General features: G+C 46.8%; 1 protein-coding gene across 11 annotated transcripts in view; it reads right to left on the bottom strand.

Annotated features, from left to right (window-relative positions):
• Nucleotides 1-7,682: 7,682 nt before the first annotated feature.
• The window catches only part of SGIP1 (SH3GL interacting endocytic adaptor 1), a 1,655,639-nt gene continuing 1,646,042 nt past the window's right edge, over nucleotides 7,683-17,279 (bottom strand). For all 11 annotated transcript variants that reach the window (XM_069641969.1, XM_069641968.1, XM_069641966.1 and 8 more), the window contains one exon: nucleotides 7,683-8,562. In XM_069641969.1, coding sequence (XP_069498070.1) covers nucleotides 8,540-8,562 — 23 coding nt within the window. In that variant the 3' untranslated portion in view covers nucleotides 7,683-8,539. The remainder of the gene's footprint in view (nucleotides 8,563-17,279) is intronic.

A 17,279-nucleotide genomic window follows, 5' to 3' on the forward strand; every position in this document is an offset into this window, starting at 1 on the left:
TGGGCTGGACTGTCTAGTTCCAATACACATCCTGGGTGCCAGAGAGTCTGGTGTGCTGTGAATGCCTGGGACCACTGTGGTCCATGATTGGTCCACGTATGGTATGCCTGTATGTGAGCAGATCTCCCATTGGGTCCTCTTCGTTTTGGCACAAAGGAGATTTTGTAAAAGAGAAGGCTCCAAACACCCATACCATGTCGATCTCTGGAGTTGTTACTGAACTAAGGATAGGATCAAAGTATCCTGAAACTAAGAAGCTGAGTTGAGGAACCGCTGGTGACCCACTGGAAGGTTTGGCACCCTGAGCCTGCTGTCCCGTGGGACCCCTGTGCATCTGGTTGTCCTAGAAGGTCTGCGAAGACGCTTCAACCCATTAGAATAGTGGGACCAACTATTCTCGGCACCTTCATCAAAACCTGCAAGTAAGCCTCTTCATAAGTGTCTCTGGGCCAACCAATGGGCTGACCAGCTTGCAGAGGACCTTTGCTCTGATACTGCCGCCGTTTCGAAGAGGCCCTTGAAACATTGCATCGCATGCTCAGTGTTCACGGCACTCTCACACCGAATTTCATACACTTGGCGTTCCCAGGTCTGGAGTAAAGTGAGTGCCCCCGAACCGGAGTATACGAGGTTACCATGTCACCCAGCCTTGGTGAGAAACTTTGCAAGTTCATTGCAGCTGTGCCCCTCTGTACCCTGTAGCCTGCTACAGCGGAAATGGCCTAATCTATCCACCAGGAGCGGAAAAAATCGCCACTGTCTCATTTTGGGAATCAATGCTGTATCTTCGTTGCTGAAAGCTACAGCACCGAGAGATTGCCGCATTTGAACCTGCAACCGAAGTGGACTCGACTGCCGAAGTTTGGTCCGGAGCGTATCCATCAATTTTTACACACAAGTGGCGCCTGAGGGCCTCTCTCCTTTCCACTGCTAGTGCGAACTATTCCCGAACTCTGGAACCTGTTCTGCCCTGTTGGGGAGACCCTCCACAAATAGTGGGAACTTATTCTATATCACCTCACCCACATTCCTGAGCTGCTACAGACCCTTGAAGAGACCCCGTTTTGCCCATCTGCATTACCGCGTGCGCCAGCATTGCAAGTACATTTGAACAATAGGCTCCACTCTTCTTAGGGATTGAACTGCCTTTCAGTTAGGATTGTGTATGATGCAGAAGGGACTAAAGACTATTTGCACTGCCCGTTTCCTTCCCCTTTTAGGTCGTGGACCCATTTTGTGCATTAACCCTTTAGATCCCATTGGTCTTGTATATATGTATATTGATAGGGTTGGGTTAGTTTAGAAGTATTAGTGTGATTTTGTGTGTTGAAACTCAAAGGCCTTGAAATAAATGTATTTGTATTTTTATTTTATCTACACCTGACTGGGAGTGATTTGTAAGTCTCCTTTACTCTGTGTGCGCATTGAGGTCTTTCAGTCCCCCTCCCGAGACCTAGTCTTGACCACTGCCAATGCTACCTTGATTGGTCGGGCTTGTCCAGAAGGTTACCCTGTTCCAAGAAACTAGGCTGGCCTTCTGAACCTCTGCCCACCAGGTCAGAGTTCAGAAATCTGTCTTAACAACCCTTTTGTTGAGGTAATACATGCAGGAGGAACTGTCTGTCTGAATGCAGACTGGGTTGTTGTTGATAATAGAGAGGAAAGTTTTGAGAGCAATCCAGATGGCCATCATCTCGATGCCAATTGAGGTGTTCTAGCTGTTTCTACTTCAACCCGAGTCCATGGACCCTGTGTTTGCTCAGGGTGCCCCCCAACCTTTCAGGGACGAGTCTGTGGTAATGGTGAATACTGGTTGTGACTGTCTGATTGGCCTGCCCACTAATAGGTTGACCTCTGCCCTACACCATGTTTGGTCCTGGTGAAGGTGCTGTGGTATGCTGATTAGAGCCACTTGGGGGCCTGTTTCCTGATTCCAAGAGGCTGAGAGATGTAGCTGCAGCCTCCTCATTTTGAGCCTTGTGTGTGGAACCGCCAGGGACATGCTGTCATGACCCCCAGCAGGTGCTGGAACCACCATACTGAAGTTACAGACCTGCTTAGGAAATGCCCAAAGCAGTCCCAATTGCCCTGAGCTTGTCCTCCGAGGGGAGGTTCCTCTCTGCCCTCGTATCCCAGATTAGCCCCAAGAATACTAAGGCCTGAGTGGGATATAACCGATTTCTTGAGATTGATGGAGAACCCAGATTCGTATAGCGTGTGCATAAGCCTGGCTGCCCTGCTTTGGACTCCCTCGGGAGACGCTGCTCGTACAAGCCAGTCATCGAGGTATGGATAGAGGTGGTGCCCCTCCGCTCTCAGCAGAGCTTCCACCACATTTATTAGTCTCGTAAAGACTCTCGGGCCGAACTGAGACCAAATGGGACCTTGTATTGGTAGTGGAAGCCCATGATCCTGAAGCGTAGAAAGGAGCGATGGGCTCCCAAATCAGGATGTGCATCATATGATATGATGTGGCAGCTATAACGTGCCTGTACGCAAGTGTTTCTAAGTGCACTGTAGGTAGGCATCCTTCAGACCCAGGAAGCACATCCAGTCTCCCCCACACAGTGCTTACGCTATCAGAGCTGGCGTAACCATGTTGAGTTTATGGAGGGGTAGGGAAAGGTTCAGTGTTGAAAGGTTCAGGACAACTCTCAGGCCAGACTGGTTCTTTTTCTCTGTGGCAAAAATGTAAGAGTAGAAACCCATGCCTTGCTGCGAGGGTGGGACCTCCTCCATTGCCTGGCTCACTATGAGCGAGCGGATCTCCGCCAGAAGAGTTGCTGTCCTAATCTGTGGGAAGGGGAGGGGGGAAGAGGAGGCGATTGAGGTACCGGTAGACTGAATCCAGAGGAAACCACAGAGAGAATCCACGGATCCGTGAACCTTGTCCGCCAGGACTGAATGTTAAGGGTAAGCCTGTCCCGCACCAGAGAACTGTGGATCTGGATGGCCCTGTCAATGTTTCTTTCCTTCTGGGGCTGGTGCCTGGGAAGGTGACTGTAAGAACCCCTTATGTGACGACTTATGCTGCTTCCAGCATTGCTGGCTGGGGGAGCAGTCAGGCTGCTTAGTACAGCGTTTCTGGAAGCCCTTGCATCCACCAAAGGTAAGACCTCTGTCAGCACGTGGATGACTCTGGCTAAAACTCGTAGCCGCAGGCTTTGTCAATATTGCCAGGGACTTTGCTGTTTGAAGCCATTTTTCTTCCTGTCTAGCTCATCTGTAGATGAATGGAACAAGTCCCCTCCCTCGAAGGGCAGGTCGAGAATACGTTACATGTCAGGGTTTAACTTGGTTGCCTTAAGCCATGCGGTCCTGTTTGAATCGAGCTAGACTGTTAACCAGAAGGTCAGAAAGGAAGTCTGCCATCTCCCACCATAGCTTTTGGTTGATGGCTGCTAACATGGCATCTGCATTAGCCTGCCGCAAGTGGAGCGTAGCATTTGAACATATCTTTTTCCCATGGGCCTCTAGGAGTTTTTCCTCCTTTCCTAGTGGGGCCAAAGTAGATGTCGAGATTAGTGGTTTTGCATACATCGAGGCCGCTACTATGACCGAAGAGTGCGACAGGGTGCACAGCCGGGACGAGGGAGTCACCCTCCGCCTGCCTGCATTTGGCATATGAGCACTTGTTTGTGGGGTTTTACCCAGCACTTTTTTATGACGGGCTCGACATCCTTCGGCAACAGTATGCCAGATCTGATGGTCGAGCGGATGGTAAGTACCTCTGCCAAGACCCCCGCCTCCGGCTGTTCAATCTGCAGCTGTGGTATCCCCAAGTATTCTGCTATGCCAGCCAGCCTTGCATAGAAGGCCCTAGCTGAGGATGCAGTGTCTTGATCCTCCTCGTCGTCCATGTCCCCTGCTGTGTCCTGCAGGTCTGTGCCTGCTGGTGGGGTGCTGGGGCTGCAGGCAGTTGCGGCCTACTGATGAGCTGGAGGGAGCATGTCTTTGATAACCCTTGAGTATATTCCCCATTTGAGGCGACCTCATGAGCCTGAGGAATTTGTTGAAGAAATGGTCCTTGCATGCTGGTGAGGCACGTTCCTGCGTGGGCATGGGTCCTGGGGCCTGTACATACTGCTGTGTTCTCCAACACTTTTTCTCAGGTAGCCGGGGTCTGTGTATCGCCCTTGTGAGGAAGTAGTAGGGTATGAGGTGCACCAGGTGACCAGAGGTGACCAACCTCGGCACGCGGTCCGATCCCTGCATACTGGAAAGATAAGCCTCAGGATGCACCACCTTTTTGTCTGGCCGGGTGGCCATTTTGTCTGGTACTGCGCCACATGCTTGGTGCGTGACTGCCATACTGGGTCCAGTCTCTGCCTGCATGCCTGACTGCGAAGGCTTGGACCGTCCCTGCACCTCAGGCGAGCTCCTGGGAGGCAGATTGCCCTCGCCATGTTGCCGTTGGGCACGTAGTACTGCGTTCAGGCGCCCCCTCAGGCATGTGCACAGTAAAAGAGCTAAGCCCCTCAGGGAGTTCCTCAGTACAAGAGCCTTGTGGCCGCTCAGCAGCAGGGCCGGGAGGGTCCTTGGATCCCTCAGCCGTGTGACCAGTAGCTCGTAGGGACTCGGTCCCCTTGATGGTATTAGGACCAGGAATGCCCCTTCCGCTTGGGCGCTTCCCAGGGAAGGAGTCGCACTTGCAGCTCCCTCCACCTGGACATTCGGCTCTTCAGCGAGCGCAGGGTAAGCATGTTGCAGGCCGTGTAGCCATGGTCCTGGCCAAGGCACCAGAGGCAAAGCGTGTGGGCAGACGTGGGGAAGGAGCCCTCGCTGGCCGGACAGCTGCTGAATACCACCACAGTCGACAAGCGCCAGGGAGGAGCATGGGCAGCGGAGGACAAAGTACTTATGTCTTTGAAGAAATTAGCTGAAGGGGGGAAAAAAGACAAATGTATTCCTGGGGAAGTGTTAGCATGGAATTATGAGCAAAAACAAGCGCCTCAACCACAGCCTAGGTGAAAGAGGTCCGCTCCCGTCAACGCGAAAAAGAGGACTGGGAAGTGGTGCCGATGGGCGGAGCCAAGGGATCACATGCTCCCAGGGACACGCCCCCACAGGCATCTGAATTTAAAGGGGAAGACAATTTTTCTGGTCAAAAAGCAAGGGACGCCCCATACAGTATGGAGGAAAGGGGATGGGCGTGGGAGTATAACCTGTTTATAATCCTTCATTGCTTCTCCATAAACTGACAACGACTCATCACAAGGATTCTTACACCAAGCTCCTTCAGCCTGTCTTTTAATTTGATAGTTTTCACTCAGACTGGGGCAAATGCATTAATGGCTCCACCCAGAGGTTGTTGAATGTGTTCTGTAATCTCATTACCATCAGAATTAGGATGAATTTCAGAAAGAGCTGCCACAGCTAGCGGAGTGATAGATGATGGCGTATGTTGTTTCAGGTTTCTGACTTTCTTGGGTTAGACTCAATGAGGGGGAAAGCTCCAGGTATCGTAATCTCAAAAGTAACAGAATGATGATCTGACCATGGACAGAGCTCTATGGATGGAGATAAAATGTTTATATTAGAAAGTACCCAATCTAAAATATTTCCATAAGTGGGGCTTTCAACATGCTGTTGGAATCCACAGGCCTCTAGGGCATTCATTAACAAATGCTGCATTTGTTATAAATCCATTAATATCTAAAATTTAAAATAGGTGCTAGATTTCATATTATTGAATTTCGAGGACATGCGTGTTCCGATACAGCGTTGGGAAAAAAGGAATGGATGTGCGAGTGTGTAGTGCATCCTTTTATATGGCGCCCAATGTCACGCTAGTTGTCCGGGAATAGTGCACCCGTATACAAGGAAGTCTGCGACATCAAGCAGCCCGACACTCCCAGTCAAAATAATTTCAGAGCAGCTGATGCTGGATAGGGATCTATCAAGATGAGGAATCTGTGGGAGAATGCAGTCCATTGAATTTCTGACGAGTAACCATCTCAGTGTTCCAATTCCCTGCTGCAGAAAAAAGGAACTGAAGAAAAAGGTGCGGACGCCTCCTTACTTGTGTGCGGATGACAACGCAATGTCACAAGACAGTACCAACGAGAGGAGATGGTCGATGACAGAGCTGGCACCACCTGCTGCTGAAAAATGTTCCTGTGCAGACTGCATTGACTGAGATTGCAAAGAGTAGGAATTTGTCCATTAGAAAGATACTTCATCCAAAGACTGAGTGACTGGGGAAAGCACCAGAAAATCTGCAAGACACATTCTGGTTGCAAAGGAAGTCATGATGGATTTCAACGATTCTAGTATTGCACCTTTTGTCCGTGCACAACATCTCCTACATTCTACCAACTGTTTTAGCACTGAAATAAATACCATACGCCCCAAGTATTTTATAACACTTTCTGGATGAGCAAATAATGAATGATTTTAAACAATCCTTTCTGATCAACAAGCGGATGGAGTGATTTTTAATCATCAAACATGGAAAAACCCATATCCTTATTTGTTTTTTGCAACTGTTCTCAATATTCAAAAGGTTTAATAACTCTTGAATGATTTAGACCTCGTTTGTGAAGGTCGAGGGGGTGCAGCAAGTAAAGTGAGTTTTTCCAGCGTTTGTGGTGTTGTTTGTTACTCCAAAGGATGAAACCTGGAAAAGAGCTCAGGATGAACAAACAAAACACATTGTTTCCTTATAAACAGACTTCACCATAGAAAACAGGACCTCGAAATTGAACACTGCATCCATAATCTAAGTTATTGTAACAATATCCTGCTTTCATCGTCTGTGGTGGGTCAGAACAATTTGTACAATTTTGATCACTGGAAATATCTGTCTCACTGTAATTATTTCACATTTTGCTTTTGGACATGCCAAAACAATTACTGTAAAGGCTATGTCTGTCGTGAAACAAGAGTGTGCACCATGAGAAAACTATTGTATGTTTTTGCTTGTAATGAAGACCAGGTGAACCCACTCCCCCCAGCATTAAACAAATTCTCAATAAGTATCTGTACTTGGACCTGAATTGAAAATGCTCTGCTTGGCACTCTTACCCATCTAAAACACGATATTATGCAGATACATTTCAACACTATCCTAGAGTTCAGAAGAGGCGTAACAAACATGTCAATGCTTTTCAGATTTTCCGAAAAGGTTTGCTTGCACATATTTCACTTGTGCAATATCAATATTTATGCTCCAGCCCGCAGAACATGCTTTAACATATAATGTTCCATTATATCCCATTAGTAACATCAAATTCAAGTGTTAAAACAGAACAGGATTCCTTCCTAAATTACCATTCCTCTGGTAGCAGTTAAGACTCATGCAAGCAGGACATACTTGACAGTACGCTATGAATCTGCCTATGCTAAATCTAACAGCCAGGAGGCAGCATTCTAGTATTTCAGGGCAATTACAATCCCCGACAAGTCATGTACACAACACAGTTGAAAACTGTGTCCCCAGGTTATCCTGTTGGATAAAACTACCCATGCTGAAAAGTTTTAAATTTGCATCAATCACCTGCAGAATTACTAAAATGCAATGGAATGGAGAGAACGTTTACTTCAGAATCGTCACATTTACGAAATTTGAAAACTATAAACAGACAAAACTTTTTTTCAATACAAATTATAATTTTACATTGTTAAACTTTGAGATATGTTCTTTTGAGCTTTATGTTGGTTTTTAAAGAAAATAAGATATGTGCAAAATAAGCATTTTATGGCATTTCCAGACTGATAGTTGGAATGGCATAGGGCAACACAATATACTTAAATTTCATTCAACAAGGTTTAACAAGAAAAAAACTTGGAAAACTGCAACCTTTGTGTGATAAATAGAACAATAAAACATTTCTGTGACTATACACGCAACACAGCAGTTTCGATGTCTCCTTCCAGGGGCATTGACACCAGAGTCTAAAAACCAAAATGTTGCTGTTACTTTACAAGTGCTCACTGAGGTAAGTCCGGCCTGTGCACACAAAATCCCTCCAGTGATCAAACTGTATTAAGATGATCCGGTAAATCACGTGAGAAGCGCCATGTTCGTCTGATGTGCATCCCATTGAATTAGAAAATGCTATTTCGTCTCACGTTCCAATTCACCTTGAGTCCAGCAGGCACCCCGTGTAACAGCAATCAAATTGTTTCCTTTGAATGTATTCACAAAATGTAAACTACCTCTGAAAGCATTGTGCCATTCAACTGAACTACCATTAAATGTATACCACAATTTAAATTACATCCATTTCTTGAATGGTAAAATGCTAAAACTCAGGATATAACTGCCAAAATACAGCCGTACTGGAATGAATACCATTCACAAATACAATAATTACATTTTAAAACCATTAACAATGTTACATCTAGTCGTAAATACTGTAGGGCAGGGCCACAGTGGGTTTCCGAGGAATAAATGATGGAAGTAGTTCAAACTCTTCCAACAGCAATGCCCCAAATTCAGAATTGAGTTTGTTTCCTTTAAACCACATAAAAAGCCTGCTCCATGTACAGCATTCCTCCATAGGACCAACCAACATTTCCATAAATGCACGGAATATCAGATATCAGCCAAGTATTTGCCTGTACAAAATACAAAACAAGTATATAGATTATTTGGGATAGAGATATTTAACATTGCTTCTCTTTTCAAATTCAAATGCAAAACATTGAAGGCACCAAAGACTGATCAAACCTGTCGGATTCTTGTCCTGGCATCCTCAACAGTGGTGATATATAAATATGACTGTTTAATATTAGCAATGTTAAAGGAAATTCTCATAAGAACAATTTACTTACCTTTGGTTATTTTCTTTCCGATGGATAAAGTCTTCCTCGCCTCTCCTCATGTTATGAATATCCACTGCTGTGCAAATTGTCCTTTAAAACATTTTTCGGCCACTAGGGGATATACAACAGGGCCACGTTCACTCCGATTGGTGTCTTTGCCATCAATTACTCAGAATGGGAAGTCATGGGAGGTGTATATATATATAGCACCACCTGTGTCCTATGATAACCCAATATTCCCTGAATACTGAAACTGCAAAACTGCCACAGGTTTCCAGTCTTCCCACTGCAGGATAGGTTGGCAGGTGATGAGGAATCAGTGGATGGAAGGACTTTTCAACCAAAAAGAACAGAGAATATAAGTAATCAGTTTTTCTAATGGATATCGTCCCCCAAAGATTACCTACTTTTGAAAGGCTCCAACAGAAGTTTGATGAGTGAAGCGAACGAGGAACCAACACATACACACCACAAGACTCTGGAGGACTGAGTGAATGAAATGGACCTCCCCTCCAGACAAGGAACACAGAATATTTAGCGAATGTGTGCATAGATTGCAACACAGCAGCATGACAGTTGCCAATCATGGGGATCTCCCCTGCAGAACAGATGCCACTGCCACATATTTAGTAGAATGAGCCTTAAGACCTGCATACGCTTCCAAGTTCACCAGAGCATTAATACTATGATATAGAGAAGAACAAATGACTTGCTTCTCAGTAATGTTCTTTCTGATGGATGTTCTGCCACATATTCCTCATCTATGATATCTTATCCCTAACCAGCTGATCTTCTGAAACTTTTCCACCCCCAGGGAGTGCGCATGGGTCAGCATCCGCTCTGCCTGATGCCCCAGGCGCCCTTCGCCGCATTGATGTCAGGGCTAGTACATATTGAGGAGCTGCGCCCTCTGACCTCCGTTCCACCCTTTTGCCATGGCACTCTGATGTTGAGGGACCGGAGACCATAGGTGTAACAGCTATTCACCAAGTGGACCAAGTTGAGAGAGTGAGGAGGAATCTGGATGAGTAACATCCATCAGAAAGAGCATTACCAAATGTTAAGTAATTTGTTCTTCTAATGGATCCCATCTTCCCACAGATTCCTCATCTATGAATGACTCCCATAGTAGTACGTGGATCTGGAGGAGGGAGGAGAGTAAGGACACCATCTATGCCAGAAAGCTCTGAGGACTGCCATACCAGAACGGGTGTGCAAATGAACAGGAACCCCTCCTCTGCAGAGTAGAGGGGGAAGCTAGCTTCTGGTAGAAAGAGCTCCGAGGTCTGAGATGCTGAGAATGATCTACCTTCACAACATCTGTTTGGCCAAAGCACAAAAGCACAGGCACCAGCATAACACACAAACCGTTGGTCATCTTTCCATACATCCATCGTCTGAGAAACGTAGTTTGTAGAGAGCCCAGACCGGGTTGAGCCGATGCAATCGTTCCTCTGCCTGAAATGAATGAGGTGAAGGAATGGATGAGGTGGAGGAAAAACATTAGAAGATGGATCTTTTTAGAGAGATGAAAATCCAATACCACCTTCAAAAGGAATGTCCCCTTCTCTTTGGAAAAAAAGAAATACGGAAGTATAACACACAACGTCTGGATCTCACCTGTCTCGTAAAAGTGATGGCAACCAGGAAAATCACTTTACGTGTGAGCAAACAGAACATGAATGAAGGGACTCAAACTGAGCACCCATAATTAATGCCAAAATCAAATTCAAGTCCCACACCGGAACCACAAACTGGCATGGGGGAAACAATACACAATACCTGCAGAAATTAAATAACAGTGGGAACTAAAGAAAAGGCTTTTCTCTGGGGTCCTTTTATAAAAAAAAACAAGATAGGGGCCCAGTATCCCTTAACAGACCGAATCTGCAGGTTTGCCCTGGTCAAGGACAGCAAGAAATCCAAAACAGAGGATAAAGACTAGGATAAAAGGGCCATATACTTTTCCTAGTAACAAGCTGAGAATTTATGCCAACTGCAGGCATAAATAGACAGTGTCAAGCCTCCAAGCTGAGAGGAGTACATCCATGATGCCGTCTGACAAGTCTTACTCCTGCACCTCAACCTCTCAGCAGCCAAACATGAAGGTTCAGGCTGCTGAGGTTTGTGTGGAGGACCCAGCGTTCCGACTGGGCAAGCAGGCCCACCCTCTGGACGGCACCAAGGAAGGCAGATGGACATGTCCAGCAACTCCAGTATCACACTCTCAGTGCCCAGTCCAAAGCTATTAGAATCCATGTGGATTTGAACAGGCACAGTCTCCTGAGAACCAGCACTATATTGGGGATAGGCGAGAACACATAGTGGATGTCGAACTTCCAGTCTGATGTCAAAGCATCCCCCAGACCTTGCTGAAGAGGAACTTACCAGAACAACTCACAAAATCCTGTTCACAATGGAAGCAAAGAGATCCACAGGAGGAGTTCCCCATTGGGAAAACAATCTCCTCCCAGACTTCCTGGCAGAACTCCCACTCATGGGATGCCGCTGTAACAGTCTCCTTTATGGCAAGATGAGCCGCTATCAGAGAAGTCGTTATCTGGAGCCCAAAAACACAGCTGCATTGCTTTTCTGGATAGCAGAAAGGAATGCACACCACTTAGCTTGTTGAGGTATTCCATGTCCACTGTGTTATCCGTCAAGACCAGCACAGTCTTGCATTTAACAGAGGGAAGGAAGGCAACAGGAGCCAGCCTGATTGCACTCAACTCCAGCAAGTTGATGTGCTCCTGAGATTCTGAGGGAGACCACAGACCGTTCACTGTCCCTTCCAATGGATGACCGCTCTCCGCCCACATTTTACAGATGCATCAGTGACTTTGGTTTAATTTGTAGTGATATTGGTCCACTAGGAATCTTATGTACTTCGTTTGCGTCATATGAATTGGCATGTGGAAGTAGGCATGTTATGTTATTTAGCACTTATATAGCACTCTATCATTGGTATGACCTCAAAGCGTTGGTAGGTTGAACGCCCTCGGGGTCAGTTGAAAGCCTATGGTGTCGTAGGGTACTTGGGCGCACCTATTATGTGGGCAGCCGATGCAAATGCCTGATGGTAGCTGCAGCCTAGCATTAGGTGTGGTGGTAATTGATATCAGTTGAATGTGTGCAGTCAGGAGGATGGACACCAAGACTGGGTTCTGGCTGTGTTAGGCCTGTGTAGGACGCTTGTGTGTGCAGCTAGGCCGGTTTTTGTGGGGTGTAGCTGCGTTGTATTAGAATGACGAGGTGTTTATAGAGTAATGTTCGTATGTGAGCAGCTAGGCCACAATTGATCGAGGGGTGTGGCTGCACTCTAATTGTTTGTTGGAGTAGAGAGTAAGTATAGTGATATGGGAGGTGTTTGGGTCAATGATGCTCGCTATTCCAGATTTCAAGCACGTGTATGCTTAAAAGTGACTTAATAAGCGTATTCAGTGGCGTCGTTGCTCGGGATATCATTGAGCGGTTGTCATTGGGTTGCAAGGGCTTAGTCGCCTCAGATGGTTATAGTGGGTATAACGGAAAGAGCCACGTTTTAGAGCTTTGCAGAAGGTCATAGTCTTGGGTGTGTCCAATATGTGGGGGGAGCAAGTTCCACAGAGTTGGGGCCAAGGTTGAGTAGGTGGATCCTCCGATCCTGACAGAGCTAGAGGTTGGAATCACTAGAAAGAGGGCAGTGCTTGATCTTAGGGCACCAGATGGGAGGTAGGGTTTTATCTTCTCTTGTAGGTATGTTGGACCAGTCGTGTGCACTGCTCAGTGAGTGATGCATAGGGTCTTTATGGTGGCCCTTCGTCCGACTGGGTGCCAGTAAAGGGTTCGGAGAGCGGGTGAGATGTGGTCTCTGTGTCCCAGGGCGAGGAGCAGGTTTGTGGTAGCGTTTTGGGCACTTTGGAGTTTGTTGAGTTGGTATGCCGGTGCTCCCAGGTACAGTGAGTTGCCATAGTCCAGTCTCGACATCACAAAAGACATAACTGCGGGAAGTCTGTTGGGGTAGGAGAGGTAGGGAAAAATGTGTGAGAAGTTTGAGGTGGTAGCGACAGCATTTTGACACGCTGTTGATCTGTCGGGAGAGGGTTAGGCCTGAGTCCATAGTGTAGCCTAGGTTTTGGACTATATCGGAGGGCGTTCAAGGGGGCCAAGGGAGCAGTTGTGGGAGAAGGGCAGTATTGCCGCACACCAGGATTTCAGTTTTATCAGGGTTCAAAAGGAGGTGGTTGTCATCCATCTGTCAATATCACGGAGACCAGCTTCAAGGTCGGGACGAGGGTTGGTGCTTGTTGTGGGGATTCTTAAGATAATTTGGGTATCGTCAGCGTAGTTGTAACAGGAGAGGTTGTGCGTGCGGATGATTCCTGGTAGAGTGGTCAGAAAGAGGTTGAACAGAAGACCAGATAGGCATGCGCCTTGGGCTACTCCAGTGTTCACTGAGTGAGCAGTTGAGACAAAAGGGGAGAGGAAGGTTATTTGTTTCCTGTTGCTGAGGAAGGAGGCAATCCATTTGAGAGCAGTGCCACAGATTCCTAGGGAGTTGCGGCTGTCAAGGAGGATTGAATGGTTAACCCGGTCAAAGGCTGCAGAGAGATCTAGGAGAATCAGAGCTGCGCAGCCCTCAGTCTGCAGTGACCTTGAGATCATCCCAGATCGAGATCAGAGTGGTTTCTGTTCCATGTCGTGGTCCGAAGCTTGATTGTGCGGGGTCGAGGAGACTGTTGCATTCTACAAAGAAGTTCAGCTGGGAGTATGCAGTCCGGTCAATGAGTTTCGCAAGAAATCTGGTGTTGGAGATCAGCCTGTAATTCTTGGGGCCACGGGGGTCAACGGATGCTTTTTTTTTTTAGCGGCTTGACATGTGCTATTTTGAAGGCTTCAGGGACGATACCAGAGGTGAGGGAGTCGTTAAGTATGGCTCTCGCATGTTCTCCTGCGCAGGTAGAAGCAAATATTTCTTTCAAGACAGGGGCAGCGTAGGGGACGAGGGGCGATCCGGAGGGTTTGCTGTCGGATAGTAGGTCAAGGAATTCCTCTCTGGAGATGGGTTTGAAGGAGTAGAAAGTAGGTAAGGTGAACGTCGGTGCAATGGGACGGGAAGTGGGGGTGAGGGGGTGGTCCGTGAAGGGAAGAGGGAGGAGAGCAAGGACAGTTTGCTGTTAAAGGTTGCCATCCTGTCAAGTGCGGTGTTGTAGAAATGAGTCGCAGAGTGATTGTGTGTGGATGGATTGGGCAGAGGTGCACGTAGGTTTCACAAATTCCAATAAGATCATGTGGAGTTCTTTGCTGTGGTTGCCACAGTTGAGAATTCGTTTATTGTAATAGGCTTTTTTGGCCTTACAGATTTCGGATTTGTAATTACAGTGGTGCAGGGCGAACATGGATCTGCCGAGATCGGTTTTAGATGCTCGCCGTTTGCGCTCAAGAGTGTTATTTTGTTTTTTGGCATTCCTTAGGTGGGGCGTGAACCATTTGGGGGACGGTCCTTTGCAGAAGGATGCGGTGCGCAAGGGGGTGAGAGGAATTAGTGAGTCATTAAGCTAGGAGTCTAAAGAATCAATGGTTAAGGGTCTATCACAGGGCAGCGTTGCAGGGGGATGGAGAAGCAGGGCTTAGGCTAGGTCGGGAAGGACCTGGACTTTGTTCCAGCATTTGAGATCAGGGGTAGGGGGAGCAGTAGGGACAGGTGTGTGAACAGAGAAAGGGATGGCAAAGTGGTAGGTCCAGATGAGCGGTTTGGGTCAGGATATATAAACCAGGTCATGGGAGCTGAAAATTGCATCAAGGGGTGTGCCCACTGAGTGGGTTGGACCAGTGGAATGTTGGGAGAGGTTGAGCGCATCAAGACCGTCAACCAGCGGATGAGTCATGGGATTGTTGGGCATATCAAACAAGATGTTGAAATCTCCCAGGAGTGTAAGAGAGGGGTGATTTACCTGAATGGTAGCTATTGAGTGTCAGATTGTTGGCGAAATTTCTGTCATATCCAGGGGATCTGTAGATGAGTAAGGAGCTGTGGGTGAAAGTTGATGGTAGCAAATGTTTTACCAGAAGGGATTCACAGGAGGCATTGCATGTTTGGGATTCTACGAGTGAGACGGAGAAATGTGGTTCGAAGACGATTGCCACTCCACCACCTCTGAAGGATTATTGTGGGGCAATAAGTGAGTAGCAAGGGGGGGGGGGGGAGGCTTTGTGCGCTACTGGGGAAAAGTCGGAGAACCAGGTTTCATTGATAAAAATGGTCAGGATTGCCAGAGGATAGGAGGTCAAAGATGCAGTGTCTGTTTTTTGCTACGGAGCGAGCATTAAAAAGGATGCATGTGATTTTGTGAGGAGAGGTGGTTTTGGTGATGCTTGTCATAGGGGGGAGTTCCGCAGACATGGGTGCCCGATGGGGAGGTGGGTGTGGTAGGATCTTTCAGGGTGGTTGAGACCGGTTTAGGTGGGCTATGGGGGGGCATGATGGCAATGGACCTTGAGTGTTGGGTGAGAGGGTTACGTCAGTGGGGGGCGGGAAGAGTAGGTGGATGGAGGTAGGAATGTGTGAAATGAGAGGGTCACTCAGGGGGGGGTGGTGAAAGGATAATTTGAGGTTCAGGGGTTTTAGGCGGGTTGTTTATGGATTGGTCTGGAGGGCGCTAGGGGTTTAGGGGTACTGGGTAACAAGTCAAGAGCAAGGGGTGAAAACATGGAGAGGGGAGTGTTTGAGGGTAGGGTGGGGAAAGGCTTGGAGGTTGGAGTGAAGCAGAAGTGGTGAGATGTGGAGGGTTGAGGGAGAGGACCAGTCCCTTTTCCGGCATTTTGTTGGTTTTGGTGCCATAGGAGTGGGAGGGGGGCAGGAGGGGGAGGCAGATGAGGCTACTGTTCTAGCAAGGGCGAGACAAGCTACTTTCAGAGAAGGGAAGGGATATGAAGAGGGGGGTGCCTGTTGGCAGGCATCGAGTAGCGGTTAAGTGGGAGGGAGAGGGCGGCACGGGATGTCGGCTGATAGGGAGGGGAGCTCCCCAGTGGGCTAATGGGGAGGAAGAGGGTGGCATGGGAGGTAGGTTAAGAGGGTGAGGAGTTCCTCAGTGGGCACAAGGATGGTGTGGTAGTGGAGGTGGATTTGCGCTGTTTGGCGCGCCAGAGAGCTCCACTGGCTTGCGAGTTCAATAAGGTGTGTGGTGTATGGGCAGGGGTATGAGGTTGTTCTCAATAGATTCCAGAAGGAAAGTGGGTGTTGGGGTGTTTGGGTGGGATGAGGAGTGGGGGGTGATCATTTGGGGAGGCAGGCGTTTGGCATCCCAGAGTGCATCTCTGATCTTAGAGTTGGATGAGGGTTGGGTGGCGTCCGGGTGTACCCCTTGGTAAAATGAGCTGTGGGACCCTCAGGCACATTCTTACCAGCCTTACCGTATCAATATAAGATGCAGAGAATGATCCACCTTTACAGGGTCTGTTTTGTCATAGCTGGAGCATCTGGGGGCTTTTTCCTTTAAACTGATCTGCTCGGCTCCAATGGTAATTCCTTGATACTTGTTCTTGTCGCGTCTCATATGTAGAACAGCAAAAAGCCAAATGCTGCGCCTTCTAATTTCATTAATATTCAATAAAGACTGGCGCCAAGATAAATTGTCATCACCACTATTTATTCATCCGATATTTGTGCCCTTTAGATGACTTGTTTTAGCAATGCGCCTTTTTCAAATTAAGAGCATGCTCATTTCCTTATTTTTATGTTTAACCCATTTAAACATAGACATTGGTTAAATATAATATGTTAAACACCAAAAAATTTGAATACATGACAAACATGTCATCCAACCAAAAGCAAATATTTATACAAAAAGGAGAATAGGTGCATAACAATTAGTCTAATAAGTCTCTCATCAGTCTAGCGAAGGATGTTAATTATGATCTATAACCATTGGTCCTGAAACAATGGACTTAGTACACAATACCTTCTTATAAATGTGACCATTTTATTCTCCAAAATCGATAAAACACTACTAAAAAACTTTTTTTAAACGCAATATAACCCAAGATTTAGACCCACATGGTGGGTACAGCAGCAACCCAATGGGATATGTAGCCATCACATGTTACTCTTTTTTTGCATTAATAATATGAAAACCTCCTTATCATTGCTCCTGAGTGGTCTTACTGGCTCTCCCGTGTCATTGAGTTTAAGTCCCTGTAATACAATACATCAACTAAATGTTCACTTAGTCCTGAAATCTATTTTATTCCCCATAAATATTTATACTTATGCACCGCTTGTATACCCCCCCCCAATATGTTTGCTCTTGTGATTCTATTATAAATCTGTAATTTTATTACTGATCGCTATTTAATTTGAGTTCTATTTAAATTATGTACGGTTCTTTGCCCATGTCCTTTAGATGGAGTCCAAAGTTTTCATTCACATTGTGATCCTCTTATCTAATGAAATACATCTCATCTATTATCTATAGTATTAGTTAAGATCTAGCCGCTCTAGTTTCTCATGTCTAAGGTAAATATATCTGGGA

This window comes from Ambystoma mexicanum, chromosome 1q, assembly GCF_040938575.1.
Source record: "Ambystoma mexicanum isolate Mex_15411 chromosome 1q, UKY_AmexF1_1, whole genome shotgun sequence".
Lineage (NCBI taxonomy): Eukaryota > Metazoa > Chordata > Amphibia > Caudata > Ambystomatidae > Ambystoma > Ambystoma mexicanum.